This window comes from Hyaena hyaena, unplaced genomic scaffold, assembly GCF_003009895.1.
Source record: "Hyaena hyaena isolate Hyena2069 unplaced genomic scaffold, ASM300989v1 scaffold_31, whole genome shotgun sequence".
NCBI lineage: Eukaryota > Metazoa > Chordata > Mammalia > Carnivora > Hyaenidae > Hyaena > Hyaena hyaena.
In genome coordinates, this window is record NW_024080664.1 from 2,954,029 (window position 1) to 2,981,540 (window position 27,512).

General features: G+C 41.1%; 1 protein-coding gene and 1 long non-coding RNA gene across 4 annotated transcripts in view; one reads left to right on the forward strand and one right to left on the reverse strand.

The window, feature by feature from the left end:
• Positions 1-27,392, forward strand: LOC120229475. 2 transcript variants are annotated; one of them, XR_005527745.1, is made up of 3 exons: positions 1-77; positions 17,620-17,768; positions 26,993-27,392. It is a non-coding gene; the product is annotated as an uncharacterized LOC120229475 (long non-coding RNA). The 2 variants fall into 2 exon arrangements; XR_005527746.1 differs by lacking the exon at positions 26,993-27,392 and adding an exon at positions 21,104-21,158.
• The window catches only part of RBM44 (RNA binding motif protein 44), a 32,210-nt gene extending 4,749 nt beyond the window's left edge, over positions 1-27,461 (reverse strand). The window contains exons 1-14 of one of the 2 annotated variants that reach the window (XM_039228486.1): positions 27,389-27,461; positions 22,947-24,559; positions 22,607-22,665; positions 21,072-21,248; positions 20,401-20,584; positions 20,285-20,307; positions 20,068-20,152; positions 17,928-18,042; positions 16,593-16,721; positions 14,701-14,780; positions 14,524-14,594; positions 12,252-12,498; positions 2,879-3,024; positions 2,599-2,743 (exon numbers count right to left, since the gene is read on the reverse strand). In XM_039228486.1, the coding sequence (XP_039084417.1) occupies positions 2,614-2,743; positions 2,879-3,024; positions 12,252-12,498; positions 14,524-14,594; positions 14,701-14,780; positions 16,593-16,721; positions 17,928-18,042; positions 20,068-20,152; positions 20,285-20,307; positions 20,401-20,584; positions 21,072-21,248; positions 22,607-22,665; positions 22,947-24,559; positions 27,389-27,461 (3,132 nt within the window). In that variant the 3' untranslated portion in view covers positions 2,599-2,613. Of the gene's footprint in view, positions 1-2,598; positions 2,744-2,878; positions 3,025-12,251; positions 12,499-14,523; positions 14,595-14,700; positions 14,781-16,592; positions 16,722-17,927; positions 18,043-20,067; positions 20,153-20,284; positions 20,308-20,400; positions 20,585-21,071; positions 21,264-22,606; positions 22,666-22,946; positions 24,560-27,388 lie in introns of both variants that reach the window. The other variant, XM_039228485.1, reaches the window with a different exon arrangement.
• Positions 27,462-27,512: the final 51 nt, after the last annotated feature.

The following is a 27,512-nucleotide window of genomic DNA, read 5'->3' on the forward strand; positions in this document are numbered from 1 at the left end:
CCTATGTGACTGGTCACCAGTAAAAATACCGGGCACTGATTCTCTCATGAGGTTTCCTGGTAGACAACATTTCATAGGTGAGTCAGAACTCATTACTGGAGGAAACAAGCATGCTTGCGGGGCCCCGCTGGGAAAGGACTCTTGGAAGCTTTTGTCTGGTCCCTTCTGGACATCACCTTCATGGTTTTTCCCCTTTGTGGACTTGGCTTTGTGTAATTTTGTCAAATCACAGCCATGAGTACAACTATATATGGAGTCATGTGAATTCTCGAAGCAAATCACTGAGCCTCGGTGGGCGAGTACTGGGGACCCCCAACAAAGTACATTTTACCCTCTTCCTAACCTACAAGGGGTTTAGAATAGTTAACGGTACTAATCCTCTTTTAGCTTATATACTACTGTCCTAGGTTTATACTGGACGCCATAAAAATACCCTTATTCTTGTTTTACACAGTACTAATTGATATCTACCACATTTCGCTCTTCATTTCTCCTGCATCTCTGGCCTTTCATCTAAAATCATTTTCCTCCTTCCCAGAGAACACTCTTTAGCATTTTCTTTATTGTAATGAGTTTTCTTCTAAGAAACAAATTATCTTAGTTTTTAATTGAGTAAAAGTATATTTATTTAACACTTATTTCTGAAGGCTCTTTTTGGGAATAAAGAACCCAAGGTTTGCGGAATTATCTGATAGCTTCTGTTAAGAATCAGACGTCAATCTAATTGTTGTACTCTTGAGCTAAATTCTTTTTCCTCTAGATATTTTATACATTGTCTTTTTAGCTTTGTTTTATTACGTAGTTTTTCTCTGATTTACTGAAGTCTTTTTATTTTTCCTGCTTGGGATTTGAAAGGGTTTTACTGAATTTGTGGCTTGATGTTTTTCATCATTTAAAACTTTTCGGCCATCTTTTTTTTTTTTTAAACAAAAATTATGTCTGTTCTATTTTCTCTTCCCTTTTTAAAAGTTTCTTTATTTTGAGAGGGGGGATGGGGGGGGAGAGAATCCCAAGCAGGCTCTGCACTGTCAAGAGTGGGAACGCAATTGGGGTTCAATCTCACAAATCGCAAGATCATAACCTGAGCTGAAATCAAGACTGGGATGCTTAACCAACTGAGCCACTCAGGCGCCCCTATAAGCAAATATTTTTTAAATGTCTGATAACTTAAATATTTGGAGTCCCTGTGGATGATTATCTAGTGTTTATGCTGATTTTCATTCATGTGGTCTCACTTCATTTATTAGTTATTTTGGACTGTGCACTCTTATTTACAAAGTAACTGGTATGTGCAAAATTGTTGGCAGAAATAATTTAAAGCCTAAAATGATGCTGCTTTATTCCAGAGAATTCTTGTCTTCACTTCCTCTAGGTGCATGTCAGAAATAACACCAGATCACTCCAACTTAGGGAATAACTTCTGAAGCTGAGTTCCAGTCTCTGAGGAACTCTCTCTTTCTGGTTCATAGTTACTTAACCTGTTGAGGTTCCAACCCACTGCTGAGAGTTCACCAACGCCCCATCTCCCTGGCTTCAAGGCCATCAGAGGGTCCTTTAAACTAGCTACCCCTCTGCAAATATTACCAGGGAAACAGTGGTCCTGACTCTGGGCATGTTTCCCTGAGCCTCACCGTGCACCCTGGCCCATTACCTCGAGAGCTGCCCAGGGCCTTGTTTAAACAGATGTTCTTCAAATTTATTCAGCTCTTCTAGCTGTTGTCTATAAAAGTTGGCTTTAATCACCTAGATGGCTATAACTGAAAACAAATCCCCATTCCAGCTAACAAAGGATCCTATGTTTATGCATGTAATTAAAAAATACATACACAAATTCTCTGATATACTTTTCTGCAAGAGGGGAACTTAATTCCCCTCTTCTGGAGTGTGGATCGCACTCAGTGACTCATGTCTAAAAGAACGTGACAGAAAGCATGGTGTGTGACAGGTTACAGACACCGCAGTTTCCACCTTGCTCCTCTCTCTGGGGAAGCCAGTCCAGCAGCCCCAGGGAGAGCCCCGTGTGGGGAGGCCCATGAGGCCCACAGTCCCAGGGATGAGCCGTCCTAGCAGCAGGGCCTCCGGCGTCTGTCAAGCATCCCGCTGGCTTCAGCCTAGGGACTCCTGTGATGCCACAGCAAGGTGTTGCCTGGGCTGCCTAAGCCACTCTGAACCCTGACCTGCAAACTATGAGATAATAAACGTTGTGTGAGGCAGGATCTGGGTAACTGGGTTTGCACTGATATCTTGGTTTTTAATTTTATAATATTTTTAAATTTAATACTATTTCTATTTGAAAAAATCAACAGTTTAAAACAATGTGTTTTAATCTTAGAGAATGAATGAGCACGAGTGGGGGAGAGGGGCAGAGGGAGAGGAAGAGAGAGACAGAGAGAGAGAGGGAGAATCCTAAGCAGGCTCCACGCCCCGACATGGGGCTCGATCCCATGACTCTCAACATGGGGCTCGAACCCGTGACTCTGAGATCATGTCCTGAGCCAAAATCAAGAGTCAGATGCTCAACCGACTGAGCCACCCCAGCACCCCAATAGCTTACGATCTTCAAGTAATATTTAAATATAAAAGATATGCTTAATTTACCTCTTGTTGCTTCTTTTATTCCTGACTGGAATCAGGGTTTTTCAAAACACATGAAGTCATTTCCACAATAGTATTAATAGATAAGCCATTCAGAAAACCTTTATGATTTACTCTTACTTCCTGAAGAGCATCTATAATATGGTCTCTACGCAAAAGGAAAACACACATAAGCACATATCCTTTCCAAAGTAACACATTCTAAATATGGATAAGCCATTGCACTGAACCGTATTTGTCCATAAAAATATGACCCCACTGAAAACACCATTGAAGTCATTACCTGCTAACTTCTGGATGTAGTTCAGCCAGTCTCTTCATGATTTTGGTAAAGCTACGCAGATTCAATGTATTTGGAGGTATGAACTGAATAGGCGTATCAGGTAATAATTTAGTAGATTCGATCTGTTTACAATTCTTCTTGACACCCTAAATAAGCATTTTAAAGTTTTCTTAAAAGCAGTAACCATTAATTATATAGACACTCCAACGTATTTAATTAAAATAGAATTTAAAATTATAAATGGTAAAGTCCCAATTCCTAAGAAATTTACTTTGATGTGGTATTATTTATATCAAGCAGACTTACTTGAGCCCTGTTCAGAGTCATGTTAGTTAAAAAAAAAATGCCACACCTGTTCTCTAACAGCAGTGACAAAACATTTGAAGCTATGTCTAAATCAGCCTTTCTCAACTGGGGTGCTTCATCTGAACCACAGAACACAGATACTATTTTCTCAATCTTCCCAAAGATAGGACATAACTAGTTCCATTTTCAGTGCACAGGAGAAAGGTTAATTCACCACATACAGTGGATATCTTAGGCTTAGGGCATGGAGGCTTAATTCTCTTACCCAACCTGACAAAGAAAGGCTGGTTTACAGAGTAATTATCAATACTCTATATTTTACTTACTAAATATGTAGTCAATACACTCTATGCCCAGAAGTGGGCCACATACTATGGAGGGAAAACTAGTGATATAAAATTGAACCCCTTCCACTTATGAATTGTACAGTCCAATCAAACAGACAAAATTAAAATGATTATTTACTATTAACCAGGCAAGTAGGCTATAAACTGTATGACGTCACTGTATATCCCATAAAAAGGGAGGGCTGAGACTTTAAAGTCTAGATAAAAAGACAGGGCAAGATACATAAAATATCATATTTATGCCAGAATACTACCTATTTTACTTAATTGCTTAATATCGTATCTACTTCACTAGCTTTAGGCTGTATAAGAACACATATTTTTTGGTCTGTGTTGTTCACTGCTGCCTTCCCAGTGCCTAGAATACTTACGTATACAACGGATGTGTAGTAACATGAATAGATAAAAGTTTGGGACACAATTGACAGTTCAACCACAGAAAAGAGGAGATTTCTAAGAAACAGCCAAATTACTGGTAAACAACAACAGTAGCAGTTACACTAACTGAGTACATTCTCTGTGCCAGGCACAGTTCCAAGAATTTTTCTGTGCTAACCTCATTTAAACCCCACAACATCTGCGAAGTAGAACTATCATTCCCATTTCACGATAAGGAAGCTCGGACAGAGGTCAGGGCATGTGCCCAGTCACACAGCGAGTAGGCAGCAGAGCTAGGGTCTGCCTCTCGCCGTGGACGGTGAGTATCTTCTGCACAAATGAATGTAACGAATGGATCTTGAGAATCTGAGAAAAGAAAGGTGAGAATATCTCACATACTAAATAAGAATGAACTCAGAGGGAGGGGTTGAGACGGCAGAGTAGGAGCACTCTAAGCTTGTCTCATCCCTCGGACACAGCTAGCTAGTTATCAACTCACTCCGTCCACCCTAGAACTCAAGTGGCGGTCTGAGCAAACAAAACCTGTGAGTCTACAAGTAGGAAGAGTCTACCACCTTCTGGAAGGTAGCAGGTGTGGACAGTTGACTTGGGGGAGATATAACCGTGGGTCCGGCCGTGGGGAGGGAGGCTGCTTACAGAGGATACTGCAAAGTCGTATAAGCCGCAGATGGCAAAATCTGGATTTTCAGCATCCGCTATGGCGGGGGTCGCAAGAACAGGTGGTGACAGCGTGCTGCACTGTTCCAGGCACAGGGGCGGGACTCCGGCTGAGGGCAGCGAGCAGGGTGCAGGCTGTCTGCTCTGTTTTGCCATGAACTCCAAACCACTGGGGGTTGCGCCACCACTTTTCTTGCAAGGCAGGTCGGGGTGGGGGGGGGGAGGAGGGGTGGCAAATGGCAAAAGTGCGGGGAGACCCTCTCCCAGAGGAACAGTGCTGATCTGAGCTGCAGGGGTCCCTAAGATGTGGAGTTTTGAAACACAGTTGCACACCTGAGATAAAAAAGCTCAGACACAGGCAGGGTGAATGCAGGGTTCTGACGGAAACTGGGGGACGCAAGAAGGGTGGGTGATTACCCTTCCGTGAGGGTTCCGGGAAGAGCGGGGATGCAATCTTTCATCCTGGGGCTAGAGAGCAGGGCGTGGCCATATTCACCACACCCATCAGCCCTGAAAGCCTTCAGGGGGCAAGACAGTGGAAGACAGGGCCACTTACACCTGTCTGCCTGCACCCTGCTGATGCATCTCCACTGAAACAAGTCAGCCTGAGATGGGCACAGCAGCCCCTCCCCCAGACCAGCATAAACCCCTCTCCTGCACCAAGTCTAGTGACTGCAATGCTGCGAAGTTTCAGCCCTGAGGGAAACAGGACCTGACTTCTTGTTTACTTTTATTTTTTTTAATCATTTAAAAAATTCCTTTTTAATTTTTTATTAAGATTTATGTACATATTTTTAGATATGTTTTTGATTTCTTTATTTTGATTTCATTTATTTAATTTTTGGATCTAAATTCTTTTAACAAGCTGACCAAAACACACCCAGGATCTAGCTTTGTTTTTTCCTTTGTTCTTCTTCTTTTCTGGACAGAATGATGCGATGAAGGAATTCACCCCAAAAGAAAGAACAGGAAGTAGATCTCATGGCCAGGGATTTAATTAATACAGATATAAGTATGATGTCTGAACTAGAATTTAAAACAACAGTTATAACGATACTAGCTAGGCTTTAAATAAAGCATGGAAGACACCAAAGAATCCCTTCCTGCAAAGATTAAAAAAAAAAACCCAAAATCTAGTCAGATCAAAATTAAAAATGCCATGAGATGCAAACCCAAATGGGGGCATTAAAAAAGCATGGATGAAGCTGAGGAGCAAATAAATGATACAGGAAATGAAATTATGGAAAATGATGAAGCTGAAGAGGGAGAGAGCTAACAGATAACGAAGGTATATTTAGGGAACTAGTGACTTTATTAAAATGGAATAACATTTGTATCATAGGAGTCCCAAAAAATGAAGAGAAAGAAAAAGGGGCAGAAGGTTTATTCAAACAAAGTATAGCTGAAAACTTCCCTACTCTGAGGAAGGACATACATCTAAATCTAAGAAGCACAGAGAACTCCCACTGAATTCAACAAAAGTTGACAATCGCCAAAGGCATATCATAGTCAAATTCACAAAATACTCAGACAAGGAAAGAATCCTGAAAACAGCAAGGGGAAAAAAGCCTTAACCTATGGGGAAAAAAGCCTTAACCTACAGGGAAAGGCAGATCAGATTCACAGCAGATCTGTCCACAGACACTTGGCAGGCCAGAAGGGAGTGGCAGAATGTATTCAATGAGCTGAACGGGAAAAATATGCAGCCAAGAATTCTTTAACCAGCAAGCCTGTCATTTAGAATAGAGTTCCTGAGACAAACAAGAACTAAAGGAGTCTGTGACCACTAAACCAGCCCTGCAAGAAATTTTAAGGGGGACTCCCTGAGTGGAGAAAAAAAGACCAAAAGCAACAAAGGCTAGAAAGGACCAAAGAACATCACCAGAAACACCAACTCTATAGGTTAACACAATGGCACTTAATTTCTATCTTTCAAGAATCACTTTGAGTGTAAATGGACTAAATGCTCCAATCAAAAGACACAGGGTGTCAAAATGGCTAAAAAAACCCAAGACCAATCTATATGTTGCCACCAAAGCCTCATTTTAGACCTAAAGACACCTGCAGATTAAAAGTGAGGGAATGAAGAACCACCTATCATGCTAATGGATGTCAAAAGAAAGCTGGAGTAGCCATACTTTTATCAGACAAACTAGAAGATCTAACAATTATAAATATTTATTCCCTCAACGTGGATGCTCCCAAATATATAAACCAATGAATAACAAACATAAAGAAACTCATTGATAACAATGCAAGAATAGTAGGGGACTTTAACACCCTACTTACAGCAATGGACAGATTAAGCAGAAAATCAACAAGGAAACAGTGCCTTTGAATGACACACTGGACTGCATGGGCTTAACAGATATATTCAGAGCATTTCATTGTAAACAGCAGAATATACATTATTTTCGAGTGCACATTGAACATTCTTCAGAATAGATCACATACTGGAGCACAAACCAGCCCTAACTAAGCAACTATAAAAAGACGGAGATCATACCATGCATATTTTCAGACCACATGCAATTAAACTTGAAGTCAATCACAAGAAAAAATTTGGAAAGGCCTCAAATACATACAGGTTAAAGAACATCCTACTAAAGAATGAATGGGCTAGCTAGGAAATTACAGAAATAAAAAGCACTTGGAAGCAAATGAAAATGAAAACACGACAACCCAAAACCTCTGGGATGCAGCAGAGGCGTCCTAAGTGGGAACTGCAGCTCAGGCTGATCTCAAGAAGCAAGAAAAGTCTCAAATACACAACCTAACCTTACACCTAAAGGAGCTAGGAAAGGAACAGCAAATAAACCCTAAAACCAGCAGAAGGGAAATAATAAAGATTAGAGCAGAAATAAACAGTATAGAAACAAAAAGACCCAGTAGGACAGACCAACAAAACTAAGAGCTGGTTCTTTGAAAGAATTAATAAAATTGATAAATCCCGATCCAGACTTATCAAAAAGAAAAGAGAAAGGACCAAATTGATAAAATAATGAATGAAAGAGGAGAGATCACAACCAACACCACAGAAATACAGTTATAAGAAAACACTATAAAAATTATGTGTTAACAAACTGCACAATCTGGAAGAAATGGACAAATCCTAGAAACTCACAAACTACCAAAACTGAAACAGGAAGAAACAGAAAACTTGAACAGATCCACAACCAGCAATTAATTGAATCAGTAATCAAAAGTCTCCCAACAAACAAAAGTCCTGGGCCACACCACATGGCTTCCCAGGAGAGTAATTCCTATTCTTCTCAAACTGTCCCAAAAAATAGAAATGGAAGGAAAACTTCCAAACTCATTCTATGATGCCAGCATTACCTTGATTCCAAAACCAGGCAGAGACACCACTAAACACACTAAAAAGGTGAACTACAGGCCAATATCCCAGATGAACACGGATGCAAAAATTCTCAAACACTAGTGAACTGAATGCATCAGTACATTAAAAGAACTATTCACCATGATCAAGTGGGATTTATTCCTGGGCTGCAGGGTTGGTTCAATATTTGCAAATCAATTGCCATACACCACATCAGTAAAAGAAAGAAAAAGAATCATATGATCTTTTCAATAAATGCAGAAAAAGCATTTGAAAAAAATACAGCATCTGTTCTTGATAAAACCCCTCAACAAAGTAGGGATAGGAGGAACATACATCAACATCATAAAGGCCATATATGAAAGACCAACAGCTAATATCATCCTCAACGGGGAAACACTGAGAGCCTTTCCCCTAAGCTCAGGAACAAGACAAGGATGTCCACTCTGACCATCACTATGTAACATAGTACTGAAGTTTTAGCCTCAGCAGTCAGACAAAAAGAAATAAAAGGCATCCAAATCAGCAAGGAAGAAGTCAAACTTTCACTATTTGCAGAGAACATGATACGCTACACAGAAAATCCGAAAGACTCTACTAAAGAATTGCTAGAACTTATACATGAATTCAGCAAAGTAACAGGATATAAAATCAACATGCAGAAAATTCTGTTGCATTTCCACACACCAATAACAAAGCAGAAGAAAAAGAAATCAAGGAATCAATCCCATTTACAACTGAACCACAACCAGTAAGATACTTAGGAATAAACGTAATGAAAGAGGTAAAAGATCTGTAGTCCGGAAATTATAGAACACTTATCAAAGAAACTGAAAAGGACACAAAAAATAAAAAAGTATTCTATGTTCATGGCTTGGAAGAACAAGAACAAACATTATTAAAAATGTCTACGCTACCCAAAGCAATCTACATATTTAATGCAATCCCTATCAAAATACCACCAGCCTTTTCCTCTGAGGTAGAACAATCCATCCTAAAATTTGTATGGAACCACAGAAGACCCTGAATAGCTGAAGCAATTCTGAAAGACAAGACTGGAGCATCACAATTCTGGACTTCAAGCTATCTTACAAAGCTGTAGCCATGGGGACAATATGGTACTGGTACAAAAACAGACACATAAATCAATAACACAGATATAAAACCCAGAAATGGACCCACCAACTGTATGGTCAACTAATCTTCAACAAAGCAGGAAAGAATATCCAGTGAAAAAACGATGGTCTCTTCAACAAACGGTGCTGGGAAAACTGGACAGTAACATGGAAGAATGAAACTGGAGCATTGTCTTATATCACATACAAAAATGAATCCAAAACGGATCGAAGATCTAAATGTGAGGCAGAAAGCCATCAAAAGCTTAGAGGAGAACACAGGCAGCAACCTCTATGACCTCAGCCACAGCAACTTCATACTAGACACAACACTGGAGGCAAGGGAAAAGCAAAAATGAACTACTGGGACTTCACTGAGATAAAAAGCTTCTTCACAGGGAAGGAAATGATCAACAAAACTAAAAGACAACCTATGGAATGAGGGAAAATATCTGCAAATGACATATCTGATAAAGGGTTAGTACCCAAAATCTATAAAAAACCTATCAAACCTAACACCCAAAAACCAAATAACCCACTAAGAAACAGGCAGAAGACATGAATAGACACTTTTCCAAAGAAGACATACAGATGGCTAATAGACACATGAAAAGATGTTCAACATCATTCATCATCAGGGAATACAAATCAAAACCATAAGAGACCACCTCACACCAGAGTGGCTACAAGTAACAACACAGGAAACAAGTATTGGTGACGATGTGGAGACAGGGGAACCCTCATGCACTGCTGGTGGGAAGGCAAACTGGTGCAGCCGCTCTGATAAATAGTGTGGAGGTTCCTCAAAAAACCAAAAATAGAACTACCTTACAATTGAGCAATTGTATGAGTAGATATTTACCCAAAGAATAGAAAAATACAGAATCAAAGGGGCACCTGGACCCTGAGGTTTATAGCAGCATTATCAACAACAGCCAAACTATGGAGAGAGCCAAATGCCCATCAACTGAAAAATGGTAAAGAAGATGTGGTACACATACAATGTGATACATATACAATGGAATGTTACTGAGCCATCAAAAAGAATGAAATCGTGCCATCTGCAATGACATGGATAGAGTTAGAATGTACTATGGTAAGTGAAGTAAGTCAACCAGAAATAGACAAATACCAATTTCCTTCATATGTGGAATTTAAGAAACAAAACAGACAAACATATGGGAAGGGGGAAAAAGGAGGAGTGAAGAAAACAAACCACCAGAGACTCATTTTAACAATAAGAGAACTGAGGGCTGATGGAGGGAGGTGGGTGGGGGATGGGTATTACGGAGGGCACTGGGTGTTGTACTTAAGTGATGAGTCATTGAATTCTACTCCTGAAAATAATACTGCATTGCATGTTAACTAAAATTTAGATAAGACATTAAAAAAATACAGAATTAAAAATCTTTGTGACCATGGGTTTTGTAAAGATTTCTTAGATACGACACTAAAAGCACAAGTTAAGAAAGAAAGAAAGTTAATAAACCGTATGTCATCAAAATTAAAAACTTCTTTGAGAAAGACAGTATTACAAGAAAGAAAAGCCTAAGTACAGGCTAGAAAAAGTATTCCCATATTATGTATCTATTTTATAAAAGATTTGTATTCAGAACATAAAAAACTCAAAACCCAACAAAATAAGCAATCATTTATCAACTGATGGACACCTGGGCTGTTGCCATAATCTGGTTATTGTAGATAATGTTGCTATAAAAATCAGGATGCATGTATCCCTTTTATTTTTGTATTCTTTGGGTAAACACCCAGTAGTGCGATTGCTGCATCATAAGGTAGTCCTACTTTTAACTTTGTGAGGAACCTCCACACTCTTCTCCATGGCCGCTGCACCAGTCTGCATTCCCACCAACAGTGCATGAGGGTCTCCTTTCTCCATAACCTCACCATCACCTGTTTCTTATGTTGTTACTTTAGCCACTCTGACAGGTGTGAGGTGATATCTCATCATGGTTTTGATTTGTATTTCCCCGATAAGTGATGTTGAACATGTTTTCATGTGTCTGTTGGCCATCTGTGTTTTTTGAAAAAATGTCTATTCATGTCTTCTGCTCATTTTTTAACTGGATTATTCATTTCTGGGAACTGATGAATGGAAAAAGATGTACACACATACATAATGGAATATTACACAGCCAGAAAAAAGAATGGAAGCTTGACATTTGCAATGACACAGATGGAGCTAGAGAGGATTACATCAGGCGAAATAAGACAAAGACATATGCCATATGATTTCACTCCTAAATGGAACTAAAGAAAAAAAAACCCAAATGGGCAAAGGGGAAAATAAAGGGAGAGAGGCAAACCAAGAAACAGACTCTTAACTACAGAGAACAAAGTGGTGGTCACCAGAAGTGGGTGGGGGATGGGTGAAAGAGGTGATGGGGATTAAGGAGTGCATTCGCCATGATGAGCACCGGTTGATATAAGAAGTGTTGACTCACCATACTGCACTATACTGCATACCTGAAACTAATATTATACTGCATATTAACTAGATGGAATTTAAAAGAAAACCTAAAAAAGTAAAAAATCAAATTAAAATGGTCAAAACACAAACAGCAGTGAAACGCTATACACACAATATGGGTCCATCTCAAAGCACCTCAGACAAATAAGGTTACAGGGTATCATTTATATGACACTCTGGAAAAGGTAAGATCATAAGAAAAGGAACTAGAGCAGAAGACAATGTCCTGGAGCGATGTTCTGGAACGCCAGCCACTTTGCTGAGCAGTGGAGAGATGAGAGTGCCTGAGGTGATGTCATCACTGTTCATGTGATGAGGCACATCGGGGGCATATATAACATGATAACTTTATTTGGTGGTTTTAACAATTTTGAGCTAAGATTAAGATTAACTGTGTAGAAAGGATGAGGGTGTAACTAAGTACTTGCACAGCAATACTGCCCAAGAATCAAGAGACAAGAGAGACTGGAAAGCACTGGTGAAGGGCCTAATGCACGGTGTTTAAGAGTCTCTAGCCAGGTCCGCAGAGACCTACATTCCCCTCCCCCGCCAAGAGCAACTGGACTCGTACAATCAACAGATTAGGGTGGGCCCAAGGCTCAGCTTAACATTCTCATTCCCACGTCAAGATCCCTGCTTCTAGAGTTACCTGTTCTGCAAGCTCCTCATTGCAGGAGAGCATATACAAAGACCACGTAAGGGATCCATCAAGAAAACTCACCTCACGGTCTGGCTCGGACCCCAGCTGCCTTGGCCTAGTTCTGGGCAATCTCGAAATCAAGGAGGCTGAGCTACTTTCTTTGCTGGTGCCCCTCTCCATTCCATTTTTGTGGTAAAGTGATGAGGTATATTCTCCAGGAGTTTTCACAAGCCGCACCTTTACTGACTTTCCATTTATTTCTTTCCCATTCATTTCTTTCACAGCCATCTTTGCATCAATGTTTTTTTTAAAAGCAAGGGATGCATACCTAACATAAAAGCAGAAAATCAAAAGGCTGTTAATGACTTTAAATTGCCCCAACCCTCACTTTGATCTACTGGATAAATACTATCTTTTACAAGAGAGTTGCTCTTAAAATTAGAAAACTTACTATACTTACCTTGGGATTAGGAAGAACATTTATTTAGAGTAACTAAAAAAAAAACAAATTAAAGATGGGAAATAAAAGACAGCATTTCTTATGAATTCTCTATTAATTTTACATTAAAATTTCCTGTGAAACACTTGCAAAGTTGCCATCTGACAGACTAACACAGAACAGTAGTTTCAGGACAGCTGGTTGTCCATTCTAAAGACATTACAATTATTCTCTGCACACAAACATAACCACAAAGTGGATAAAAGGCTTACCTGTGAAAGGCAAATTTTAAAAACATTTGGCAGAATACGTAAGAGAATGTCCTCAGGACCTTGCTAGGGGAAAAATATGAGGACCAAAAAAGAAGTCAGAAAATGGAGCCAGAATTTTAACTGTCTAACTGAGAATGAGTCATCCTTCTGCAAGCACCAGCTCCAGACGTGTCAATGGAAGGATACACCTCAAATCTGAGAAGGAGTTGTTTTCAAGGGACAGGACTGTGGATATATTTTATCGCCTCTTGTATTTTTCTTTTTAAGTTTTTTTTCTAAATTTCCACACAAAATGTATAATACTTCAAGTAATAAAAAAAAAAAAAACCAAAGTTTTTTTTTTAAAAGGATGCAACAAGTACTAAAAGAATATTTCACATCAAGTAATACTTCCACGATTACAAAACTAATTTAACATAGTGAAATGTATTAACAACATATCAATAGGTCAAATTAAAAAAGCACATAATCTTAAGTGACTCCATTTAAGACAAAATTCAACTATTTTTAATAAATTTCAACCCCAACTACATACAAGATTTTTTCTTAACTGGTAAAGACTTTTAGATCTGATAAACAGCTATTATCATTACTGATAATACAGTTAAGGCCATTTCCACGAAGCTGTCACCATTATTATTTGATACTTTCGAATGTTCCTATAGCGATCACAAAACAGAAGGTGGCACGATACGTACTGGAATGATTATATGCAGATGATGTAAAAAATATAAAAGCAACAACTAAAAGGTAATTAAAATTAAAAAGACTAAAAGTACAATTTTCTGAGCAATTTTTTTTAGATGCTAGGATATCGCTTTACTTATTTAATGCTGGTTTCACAGCTTTGACGGTACTATTATTACGGTCACTTTACAGATGAAGAGCCTGAGGTACAGAAAAGTTACGTAACTTGTCCAAATATATCCAGTAAGCTACTGATGCACCTGCGAATGAAGCCCAAGCCGTAAGCCATCTAGCTAAACTCCTGCATTCTACCGCCCGTATGAAATGGTATGAAACAAGATTAAGTGTACAAAAATCAATAAGCCATTAACGGCAAATCAAAAAGTATAATGAAAGACTGGATTGGGAAGAGCACCAACTGATTTCAGCTCAGGTTATATGATCTCACAGTTCATGAGTTTGAGCCCCACATTACGCCCCATGCTGACAGTGTGGAGCCTGCTTGGGATTCTCTCTCTCCCACTCTCTCTGTCCCTTTCCTGCCCGACCAAGTAAATAAATAAACTTAAAACAAAACAAAACAAAAAGAACAGCACCAACTGGGGCAACTGGGTGGCTCAGTCAGTTAAGGATCTGACTTGGGCTCAGGTCATGAGCTCATGGTTTGGTTCGTGTGTTCGAGCTCTACAGTAGGCTCTCTGCTGTCAGCATGGATCCTGTTTCAGATCCTCTGTCCGTGCCCCAACCTCACTCAAAAATAAACATTAAAAAAAAAAGACCATCACCAATTAGTGACTGTAGCTATCTGTCGATATGTCTCCCTCTACCAGGCCGGGAAACCTCTGTGGCAATGGCCCCCTTGACTTTACCACCGCTGTGGCTGGCGTCCACTACAGGCCTCCTGGCACACAGCAGACACCAGCAGATGCACACTTACTGAATGTGGGAAACATACCTATAATTAGTAGAATCATAGACTGAAATTTCAGAAACTTGGTATTTCTGGAAATAAGACCTTAAATCAGCCTGAAAGAAAAATAATAGTTTGTGAAAGGTAGGAAAAAAAAAACCCAAAATATGAACAATTCATAGATTTTAAAAATGAAACTCAAAAAAATCAGTCCCGGCATACCTCAGACACTGAAGGGCAGAGACCACCAACATGAATCAAATAACCTTTATCTTTCCGTAAAGTTTCGGTATTTTTCGTTTCTGCTTGAAGAGAAACAATATAGAACAGAAGATGGCCATTACTGTTTTGATACTTGAAAAGAACCCTGAAACCTTTTATATGATTGTTATTACAAAGCTTACTATGACGTTATTACCAAGTATCAGCCCTAGACTGAAGACCAAGAGCCTAGAGTACAGTTGTAAGATTTTGGGGTCTTCCTCATGTCATCTTCAAAATAAAGAGACTGGATTGGTTGATTTTAAGTCTCGTAGCTCAAAAACAGGTCAATAACCTCTAATCAGATAATCAATTACATCATAATCAAGAAAGGTGTCTTTCACTGTCATTGGTTCAGAGAAGCGCTATCGAAGATGTTGGACGAACACAGGACCCTGAAGGCCCCAGGGTGATACTGTACATGTATCACGTATATTCCTTTGCTGGGGAAATATCCCACCAACAAACCCTTTAAATCAGAAAAATATCAGCAGGTGGCAATGGTAACGGCATATGATAAAAGGGGGGTACCTGATTTACGTAGCACTTGTTGGAAACCACAAATATTAGGATTATAGATACATTTTTTGTTTCAGATAATTCAAAACTCTTAGAATGTATTTTCACGATCTCTATTTTGAAAAGAACTTGGTCTGAAATCAAAAAGGATTTACTGAATTGAGATTCTTTCAACCTATCGCTGGCACATCAGTGGTCCACAACAAATAGTTGTTGAATGAATTCTTAGAGTAGCTTTACTTGTTTCCATGTTTGTATAACAATGGGAGAGCTATACGCTTAATTTCCTATTTCTCCTTCTCTAACATGCCCAGCACTTCACACGTGTCATCTCACATAATGCTCACGAGCGCCCCGTGACCCAGCAACTGCTACCATCTCCTTTCTGCAGAGGAGGGTGCCAAGGTCTTAGGCATTTAGGTCACGACTCTGGTTAAGTGGTGCTGCTGGGTGGGATTCAGGCAGAGTCCTTCATCTCTAGGCAACGATAACTCAGCCTTCTTCATTAACTTAACCTCTTTCAATCTCTTGGTTCATAACGTACTGTTTGTTGTAGACAAAACAGTGAAACTAATTACCTGTACAGTTTTACATTGGGGTGAGGAGGGAGCAAAGAGCTACAGTGAGCAAATTATCAGGAGACATACATTTGACTCATCCCCTCCTCTTTCACTAGTTCAGTACATATATGACCACCAAACACCCCACGGGCAGAACACTGCACATGGCACTGGGTATGGGTAGTGAAAAATACAGAAAAATCCGACCTCACTGAGCTGCTATATGATGTGGGAGGGCAGTCCACAGACCAAGTAAGCTACGTACACAGTGGGTGCCAAGTGATGTAGACAAAATTAATGCAGGGAAAGGAAAAAAAATTAGTTACCATAAAAGTAGATGAAATAATGTCATTTTAAGCTGCAGATGTGTATCATGTATATGCATAAAGAAATGCATAAATGAGTGGTAAAGTATATTGAGAGTGGTTAATGCAAAATTGGTAATTTAAACTTTCTTATATTTTATTTAAAAATATTAGTAAGCATGATTTACACAAGCAAAAAAACACACCCCCTGAAAACCACTGCCATTATGTCAAATAGAAGAAAAAAATCCAGGAATACATATAGGAAAAAAATAAAAGTATCGTATATTTAGAAATGATAGAACGGCAATGATGACAGACACTAGAGGAAATTACAACTGTTATAAGCAACTAAGACTATCCAAAGGTGCAATAATATTAAAAGTTTAGTACCCAGAACAGCACAAGAGATGGTTACAGAACGAGCTACAGTAATTCAGGATTTCTCAGTAAACCGTTCGCAACCAACCTTGTGTAAACTTGGGATCCCCTCTGTCCTTCTCCAGCTGATTTTCCTGTGTTCCTGACAAGTCAGCTCCGGTCAGGTTTTCTTTAGCATCAAACCAGTCTTCACTTACTTCTCGGTCATTTCTGCAGCCTGAGAAATTGAACAGAAGTAGCTATGAATTGTCTCTGATGTTAAACTCTCTGAGAAATTATCTAACAGGCTTCTCAGAATGAAATAGCATGACGGCAATTATTAGTTTTATGTAAAAATGTCAGCAAAATATAAACCAAGCATAAGACTCTTTGAGAAGGGGTTTTCAGTAGCCCCTGAATAAAAAGTACTATTCTGAGTGACCTGCTTCCCAGTACTTATTACTTTTTTATTTTTAAATATTTTATTTATTTCTGAGAGAGAGAAAGTGAGAGAGAGAGAGAGAGAGACAGCATGAGCAGGGGAGGGTCAGATAGAGAGGGAGATACAGAATCTGAAGGAGGCTCCAGGCTCTGAGCTGTCAGCACAGAGCCCAATGAGGGGCTTGAACCCACGAGCCTTGAGATCATGACCTGAGCCGAAGTCAGACGCTTAACCGACTGCGCCACCCAGACGCCCCTATTTTTTTATTTTAAAGAAAGCAAGTGAGCACGAGCAGGGGAGAGAGGGAGAAAGAGAATCTTAACCAGGCTCCACGCTCAGCATGGAGCCCCATGTGGGGCTTGATCTCATGACCTTTGTATTAGGACCTAAACCAAAGTCAAGAGTCAGACACTCACTGACTGAGCCACCCAGGTGCCCTTTCTAGATTTTTTTTTTTTTTTTTTTAATTTTAGAGACAGAAAGAGAGAATGCTTGAGCAGGGGAGAGGAGCCACTTTTCCTTTAATTAACAATGATTCCTTAGTTTATTGAAAGCATTACTTTTCTGATTTTTAAATTTTTATACACAGAATAACAGTAAACATTTAAAAAAAGGGATTAAACAATACCGCAGCTCTATTTCATAAAAACTGAATTAATGACCTTTTTGGAATGATTATAATCTTTTTTCACAGAGGGCAAAACTAAAACCAAAGTACATCTTATATAGAAGCAAACTGGACAGAAGAAAGAACCTTCAGATTGGAAAACACGAAGCAGAAGAGTCTGGATGCTTATTTGGCATTATCAATATCAAATAATCTATCAAGTAAACTTACAGATGGTAAGTAGATGGAACAAGAACGTACTTCACATTCATAATCAGACTGATGACGTTCAATAAATTACAAGTAGTTACTCTGATGTAATCACGGTCACTAGGAACGTTTTAAACTTGATTTAGTTTTCCGGCAATGACGCAGGACTACATCTTTACACTGACCTTTTTCATCAAGTTTCAGTTGACTAAAGTCTAAGTCTAGGTCACCATTTTTTAAGCCATCTTCCTTGGGTAACGTAGCCTGTTTAGGATGACTACTGTCCGACAGTAAGGACATCTGAGGAGAATAATAAAACAATAAATAAGGACCAACAGCTATGGATGCTGTGGGGCAGCAGGCATCCCCATGGGCACTCGCTGGCCTGCGCAACAGTGAGGGCGGCAAGTGCTCAATCATTTTCTCTGCTGAGCAACTGGACATGAGCGACCTGTTGCTCTACGTTGGTCACACTTAACAAGAATAAGGTTTGAAGTCAGCCTGTGTATGGCGACCGACACTATCGATATTTAGCAAAGTGTGGCGTGCACACACACGAGAAGTACTTGAGAGGCTTTTCAGAAGTGTACATGTGAGTATTTTTCACGTTAACAATTAACAGTAATAGATTTAATGTGTGCTTATATATGCCTTTTATTTATAAAAAGTAGTATTTCTTTCCCATCTATAACAGCTACTCTTTACACATAATTTTAAAAGAATCATTTAAAAAAACACAAAGCAAACAACATCATAGGTAACACACAGCTACAAAAAACTGTGAAGATAGTACATGAGTAGCTGAAACTTAGAAACACTATCTTACATTATACTGGTTTGCACACAGAACCTGTTAATTTAATTTCATCCTAACTTTAATAGGTATTGTCTGAAAGCCCAAACTAAGATTATAAAAACTGCTGTATCTGCATCTTGTATTTTTAAAGACATCTTATTGTTTTCCCCAAATAAGCAGGTTATATCCCTGTTATATATATATAAGATGTTCCTCCAGAACCATATATATAATTAAATGAACATGTTTAACAATCTATGTAAGAACTGTGAGGATGTTGGGGCGCCTGGGTAGCTCAGTCGGTTAAACATCCAACTTCGGCTCAGGACATGATCTCATGGTCAATGAGTTCGAGCCCCATTATCGGGCTCTGTGCTGACACCTCAGAGCCTGGAGCCTGCTTCAGATTCTGTGTTTCCCTCTCTCTCTCTGCCCCTCCCCTGTCTGTGCTCTGTCTCTCTTGCTCTCAAAAATAAATAAAACATTTAAAAAAGAGGATTAAAAAATGTTTTGGGGCGCCTGGGTGGCTCAGGTCATGAGCTCACAGTTCGTGAGTTTGAGGCCCGCATCGGGCTCTATGCTAACAGCTTGGAGCCTGGAGCCCGCTTCAGATTCTGTGTCTACCTCTCTGCCCCTCCCCCACTCACGCTCTGTCTCTCAAAAATAAATAAACATTAAAAAAAAAGAAATGTGAGGATGTAAAAACCTGGTTTTAGAGCTGTTAAGTTCATTTGTGGATAACTGAGATTTTGTTTAAACAAGTGGAACAATGGAACACATAATTTGCTGAAGTAATTTAAACACGTGTAAATAGAAAGTATATAACTCAATAATAAGTACTTAACTTTCAGCCTTGAAATGCACCCTTTTATGTAAGACTACCCAAATAATAACACGTCAGGGGTAAGACCAAAATCAGAGAACTAAAGTGGCTTTTCTGCCCCCTTGCCTCACTTGACAATGGACCACACCCGATGCCTCTGCGTCAGTCCCCAACTTGCAGAGTGCTCCCACAGACTGCCATCTGACAGACAATTCCTTAGGGGAACAAAAGAGATCAAGAAAACCTATGAAAGGCATTGAAAAACTATTTTTTATCATTTCACTAAAGAAGGAATTAAACCTCTGCCCTCTCTAAAGTGAATGAGACATTACTTTACCTTCAGAGACACAGGCAACAATTAGTTTTAACCGCACTGGACCAGGGGGACAGTGGTCACACGGCCTGGTACGGCTCGGGTTACACCTCCTGTCATGGGGGATTAGTAACACCACTACCTGTCACCCTCAGAGGTCTCCTGGTTTGACGCAACGTTACATGGTCACCCCACTAAATGTACACTATTGGCATCTGTCTGATCAGGACATGAAATTCCTTCTAATCAGTTACACTGTGTCCCTCCAATGGTCGTACACAAAGGGAGCTGAGTGAAAAGAAAGATGTGAGAGCATACGAAAACCATGGTTTACTCTGCCTGAGCCATAAAATTAAAGATTTACAGCAATCAACTACTTTTTAAAAATCTCACTTGAGAGAGTGTCTTTTTCAGGCTTGAAGAGACGTCAACATCACATGTATTTTGATTATCTAGTTCAGAATCTGCTCCTGAGAAGCTAAACAGATAAACATTTCATTAAGAAATTTGTCAACGTTCTGAAAAAAGGACCAAAAGAAAACTTAAAGCTAACTGAATTAAACAGTTTTTAAGATCTAACAATTCTACATTGGATGAACCAGTAACTTACACGTGTGGTTCCTCTTTCATTAGCTGGAAAGAGAGGAAAGGGAAGAAAAATCTTTTAGTTTAGAATGTATTTTGTGTAAATGAGGTAAAATCATCATTCTAAAACAACAAGCCTACCATGGAGGCCAGGGTAGAAAAGGTCGATAATAATTTTGACTCCACGGACAGCGGGAGCAGCTCCTCCAGCGGCTGGCCCTGGACTATTCTGTTCTTCAGGCTGTCGTACCGCACCTTCAGGTCTCCCAGCACAGACAGCAGCGCTGACCCCAGCTCCTTCTGAGTAGAATTTCTCCGTAAGTTCCTGTTTGGAAGTTACATTTACAAAACTACTTAGGTACAGGTCACCCACTGAATATGATTATGTTACATTACACACAGATCTTTACAGATTTTTCCTTTAAATGTTTAGTAAAAGCAAGTGAGCCAAAGAAGAGGTTTTCTAGGGGCAGCACCAAAACCCGCCATGTGTAAGCTAGAGAGACTGCGGCAGAATGTCGTGCCAAACTCTGCAACTGACTTCAGCCATACTTGGGACTTTATTTAAAAAAAAAAAAAAACCACCAACGCTATCTTTTGACTGGACTCCTCATCCTGACATACACTGCTGCCTCTCCATGAAATTGAAACGTGTTACTTTTGGAAGCCCTCTACCCCCAGGCCAGCTAACAAAATTAGTTACAATCTACCCCTCATTTTGCCTTTGGAAAATAAAAACTAAAGATGTTTTCTGGTATAAATTTAAAGCTTGTCGTAAACTTCCAAGACACAGATTTAAAAGGAACAATCACCTGTTTACTCCTTCCCTGTTGTCTGTTACAAGCTTGTAAATATCCCCGCAATGGCGCTGGCACATCTGGTAGTGAACGTTTAGAAGGTGCAGCTCTGCCCTCACTGCCCTCTGCATGACCTCCTCACAGCACCTGGAGGGCAGACTCCTCCTCGACTCTTTATAAAGTGGACATTCCCTTGAAAAGAAAAGACTGGATTCGGTAAGATTCCAAATATTTTTCTCTGGTTAATGACACGCCTTTCAAACAGATTTTAAAATTTCTTATATTTTCCCATCAAGCTTAAATCAATTTCTACTAAAGATGGAAAGGCTGTAGGAGCACATTACATCTTCTGAAAACAAGGATGACATGTAAAGTTCTAAAAGTCAGGGAAGTAAGAAATTCTCCAATGTATAGTCTCTTTTACCAAAAAGAAGGATTCCAAAGTAAAATATCAACTTCATTCACCCAGAATCAATAGATTTTCAACCTAAACCAAGCTTTGGCCAACATTTTTTAAAGTTGTAAGCATTCTGGATGGAAATGCTTCTTAAATGTGTTATCTCTTTGGGGTGCCTGGGTGGCTCCATCGGTTAAGCATCCGACTTCGGCTCAGGTCATGATATCATGGTTCGTGGGTTCGAGCCCCACGTCGAGCACTGTGCGGACAGCCAGCTCAGAGCCTGGAGGCTGGTTCAGATTCTGTGTCTCCCTCTCTCTCTGACCCTCCCCTGCCCACACTGTTTCTCTCTCTCTCTCTGTCAGAAATAAAACATTAAAAAGAATTTAAATTTGTTATCTCTTTAACAGAAAATAAACATAATTTACATGTTTCTTAATTAAGGGTTGTTACTATAAGCAGATATTTTACTGTAAATAGATCAAAAAGCCCCAAATCACTAGTGTTCTCTGAATGTTAATAGTTCCTCCCTTGCGGCTACTTGCCACTTCGTGCTGTTGTCAGTAGCCCCGCGTGGGAAACAAGCTCTTCCACTGAATTTCAGAGGATTGGACACCAGATTAAACTCATTAGAATGAAGAGCGAATAAAGGAAAAAGTAAATGACCTCATGCATGACAACGAACTTGGCTTCTCAGAGTCCTTCCCTTTCCTCTCCAAATCCCCATCCCAGTTCTCCATGGATGCAGAGTAAACTACACAATGAATTAAAATCAAGACTAAAAAACTCCAGTGAGAGTAGCTATTTACTTCTTCAAATGTGTAAAGTTTTCCATAGGTGCTATGGGTCTATAGGGGTAGAAAATGAAAGAAAATGGAGTAATTAAATTTGTATAGATTTGAGTTGAATCAACAGAGATAATAAGATGCTATGAGTTTCTGAGGGAATTACTGAGACTGAATTAGTAAGTGAAAAGCTTTAACACTATATATGTTACCCTAATGTTTATTTGACAGCAAATAGCCAAAGCAGATGGCCCCTTAAGGTCCCTTATAGCTATTTTTCTACGTGGTTAAACACCTTACAAAAAAGCAAATTATCATTTTGCTTCTTTTCCCCATGTACATCCGTTAAGCTTATACATCTGACTTACCTTTCAGGATGTTTCTTTAAGTCTGTGATAGCAGATGTTTTTCTTAATTCCAGGGAATCCTGGAAAACATGGTTTAACGTTAAATTAGAAATAAATACAAACAAATGCTGTATCTGGAGTTCCAAATTGGTCAAACGCAAAGCCCCACTTCTAACGGACTCTGGCAGCAGCTGCCTCTCAGGAAGGCCAGAGTTCGGGGGCACTCTGTTCTCCGTCTCCTCCCAGCCAGCATTTTCTCACAAACGCCTCAGGAACCCCCGTGATAATGTGCTGAGTTATAACGTATGCTGCCTTTCTAGAAGGTCAAATAAAATCTTATTATTAGTCACACTGGCTTTACCTTACTTAGGAAATCTCCATCAGGTTTTGATCTGTCAACTGAGAGAGATCTTCCCAGCAGCCCTCTGCTCATCGCCGCTGGTGTGTCTTCATGACCTTGGCCGTGTGGCCCATCTGTATTACAAGCTACACTTCTTTGTCTTGCACTCTGCCAGTCCCCAGGCCACCTTCTGTTCGTCATGGTTATGTCTGTATTGCTTGACGTGGATACTACAGACGGTCCCGCACTTGTTGCCCTGCTGGTTGTGAAACAAGCCCTAAAGTCAGTGCAAACGTCCACGGTCTGATTAACGGTGACTGCACCGCCTGCCGCACACATCCTCAACTCGGGGCGTGTTCCTTCTATGCTTTGAAAACATGGCTTACTTGTGGTGCTGCCCCGGACCGCTCTGAGGGGGGAGTCTGCTACCGCCTCAGGGGCTCGGACTGCAGTCTTCGGGACAGTGACAGCAAAATCTGAGGCTAAGCTGGGGGCATTTTGTCGGCTTGTGCAATGGGAATATCCACAGGAGGAAATGACCGAATCATCAAAAACAGAGGCCCAGGGAGGCTGACAATCTTCACAGGGCTGGAGGAACACCTGTAAAGCTCTGTCTTGTCGCAACGTGCTAGGATTTCTAAGGTGGTGCAACTTGCTGCTCTCAACGACTTCATCCTCACAAAAATCTTTACTTTCAGTTATCTGACATTTCACCTTGCTGGTATACATTTTGGTTTTTAGTGCTTTCTGAGGGTTCAAGAAACTGCTCTGAGATCGAGATGCCTGGTTTTCAAGGGGACTGCTCCCTAGTACAAGGTCATCAAATACCGTGTGGTACATCAAACTAGTCTCTTGTTCCTTACACCTTTCCGGCTCTGGTTCATGATACTCTCTTACCACAACGGAACTCTGAAACCTGGAGCCATGAGGTGCATCTTCTTGTCCATAAACATCAACTGAATCTAAAAAGATGCTAGAATCACTTGCCACTGTAACGTGATTTCCGTCTAGAGGGCGAGCACACGTAACCTCATGAGCTGAATTCCTCGACCCAACCACTTCCAGATCAGGTATGTGTAACAGTTTCGTGTGGTCAGAAGACACGCGGGCGCCTGCGCCTTCCTGCTCCTCGGCGCTGTGGTACTCCTGCTGGGAGTCCTCATCCAGCTCACGCTTCCGCGCGTCTCCAGCAGTTTCTTTACAATCGTCATCCGAGATCTCGTAGGCTCTCTCCAAGCTGATAACCTTCATACTGTGATGGTCCAAAATGTCAAAACACACCCCTGCTGTGCTCTGTGTTTCAGAATCCAATTCTGAAGGTAAGTGAGTGAGACTTTCATTCTTCTGTTCTGACTCGGAATAACGTATGGAGTAGGTTTCACTCAAGAAAGCAGAGTCCGCACTCTCCTGGAACTCAGTAGACTGGGAGTGAGCGCTCTCTCCGCTGGCGTCCAGGCTCCCAGCACAAGAGGGCTCCAGGAAACCCGCCATGTCAGGCCGGCTCACTTCTGGGCCATCAGCTCTTTGTTCTGCTGCCAAGGAATGCGAGTCGTCCTCAAGAAAAGCCAATTTGGGTTCATTACAAACATTGGAAGATAACAACACATGCGCTTTCTTAGGATTAGAAGGTTCATCTGATTAAAAAAAGAAGAAAATGTTGACAGCAGTAACATTACAAGTTCAAAACACTAGACGTCACCCTCAGACATGATCTAATCAAAGCTCTTCCCAACAGAGGGCTTCTTTTTACAACGCCCATGACAAATACCCCTTGCGGTTCTGCTGTGGACTCAATTTTGTCCCCCTCAAAATTTTAATGTTGAGCCTTGACTCCCAGGGTGACGATAACTGGAGATGGGCCTTTGGGAGTTAAGTGGGGCTACAGAAGGTCATGAGGATGGGGCCCCCAGGACGGGATACGTGCCAGAGAGCTTGCTCTTTCTCTCCACCATGTGAGAACACGGCGAGAAGGCAGCCATCTACAAGCCAGGAAGAGAGCCCTTCTGGGAACCTGACCATGACGGCACCCTGATTCTGACTTCTACCCTCCACAACTGTGAAAAAATGTGTGTTGTTTAAGCCGCCCAGTCCACTGTATTCTGTTACACCAGCCCCAGCTGCCTGAGGGAACAGCCAAGATGCTTCTTGAACTCGTTCAATGGCAAGGGGTTTACTATTTATAGGGCAGCCACTCTGTAATCTCTGGGTGCCTAAGGACACCTCAGGCATTGTAGAGACAAGGAAAGAAGACACAGGCACTGCACCCAGACACATCCGGCTTCCAGAAGGGACACAGATAAGAACCATACATGTGAGTGTGACCCAGCTGCAGGGTGCTGACAGAGTTGTGTTAATGAGCAAGCAAATGGCCGAGAAGAAAGGAGACACAAACTTCAGAGAAAACTTTACATTAAAAAGTGTTGTGAAACAAAACGGACAGTTTTTAGGCAAATCAAACTGCACGGTACAAAGTTAGCTACGTGAAAGACACGGCATTTTCGGGAAACCGTAAGCCACTCTGTGGGAGTCAAACAGCTCCGTGGAAATGACAGGAGCTATGAGCACAAAGAGGCCTTTCTCAAGGTGCTCCGGAGTCCGGCTCTCGCGCTAAGGCAGCAGACAACTCCGAAGTCAGTTAAACGCCGACTTCGGCTCAGGTCACGATCTCACAGTTCGTGCATTCGAGCCCCACGTCGGGCTCTGTGCTGACAGCTCAGAGCCTGGAGCCTGTTTCAGATTCTGTATCTCCCTCTCTCTCTCTGACCCTCCCCTGCTCATGCTGTCTCTCTCTCTCTCTCACAAATAAAAAACATTAAAAATTAAAAAAAAAAAAGGGTGGGCTCATGAATGGAAGTCGGTGGACACCCCTGGCAGCGTTAAGGACAGAAGCTTGAAGGGGGGATGGAGGCACAGAGACCGAGCAGAGGTGGAAGCGAAAGTGCCCCAGCTGCCACGATCGGCTCATCCACTAGGAATGGTCGACAAGGCAGAGATAATGGCTTTTAAAATTTTGTTGACGGGGATGCCTGGGGGGCTCGGCCAGTTAAGCGTCTGACCCTGGCTCAGGTGATGATCTCACTGTTCCCGAGTTCAAGCTCCACACTGGGCTCTGTGCTGACAGCTCAGCACCTGGAGCCTATTTCGGACTCTGTGTCTCCCTCTCTCTCTGACCCTCCCCTACTTGCATCTGTCTGTCTCTTTCAAAAATAAACATTAAAAAATTTTTTTAATTAAAAAAAATGTGTTGACTAAGAACATAATCGGAACCACGGTTTCTAGGAAGACCCAGTACACACACAGACACACATACACACACACCTATGTGCATTAGTGAAATAAAAATCGTACAAAACAGTACCCTATGTCTGATACATTTTGGTAGTTTCTGGTCTATTTAATATATTTCAAAAAAGCCCATCACAATCAGCTAAGCTGATTTCATGACTACCAGCTGGGTACCACCTGCCTGAGCACCATTCTGAGATAACGTTAAAGTTGACAGTGGGGTGCTGCAGTTGCGTGGGGGAACGCGGGGCTGAAGAGACCGGCACTTTATGAAGAGCAGAGCAAAAGTGGGGGGTGGGGGATAAGGAGGAGTTCAGTTCCAGGCAAGCAGAGTTTAAGGTTAGGGGTAAGACACCCAGATGTGAGTGTCTAATAAACTATTATGAACATGGGGCTGGAGCGAAGGACAGGGGGCTGGCCTCACTTTCACATTCCTAAGTTTTTCTGAGGGATGTGTTTAGGACTTTGCTATGTATTCTGGGTACTAATTCTTTGTTTTTCATATTTATAATAGGAGTGACTTTTTCCAAGTTTACTGCTTATCTTTTCATTGTCTATAAAATCTTATCACACCATGGTTTTTAACATTAGTTGAATGCATCAGTCTTCTGTGACTTCTGGGTTTTGTCTCTCTGGCTTTCTCTACCACATGGTTATAAAGGTATTCTTCCATGTTTTATTTGAATTCTGTGTGTGTGTGTCTGTTAAAGCCACAAATGTTCACAGGTACATAAAGCTTAATCATCTTGCTTTTTATGCTCGTTTTTTTCCTGTTTTCTCAGGTACCATTATGACGGAGAAGGAAGTTTCAGGTCTGTGTGAAGACAAAACATCCACAATCTGGGCGGCGGAGGCCGAGCCGCCCACCTTCCGCTCACGTCCACTCGGCACCCAGAAGGCCGCTGTGCCTGCCAGCAGTTCCCGAAGGCCCGCGTGCACAGACACCCCTCTGCCTGTCCACCTGGTCTTCCCTGACCCCTCCATTCACCGGAGCGCTCCCGCGTCGGCGGCCCACACTCCCCAGGAATCACCTGAGTCTGCCAAATTACAAACACGCGGACTCTCACCACCTTACTAGAAGGCAGGCTTAAAAAATAGCAACCGTGGAGAACTACCTAGCCCAATTACATTACGTACCCCTCTCCACCCACAATAAAGCCAACTGGCTGGCCCCTTACCTTTCTGGATGTTTCCTCCATCGCTGCAGTAGCCTTTCCCGGAAGCTACCTGCTTCATGGCAGAAGCCTGCATCTCTCAAGGGCTTGCACTCTGGGAGAGGCAGAAACACTGAACTATTATCAT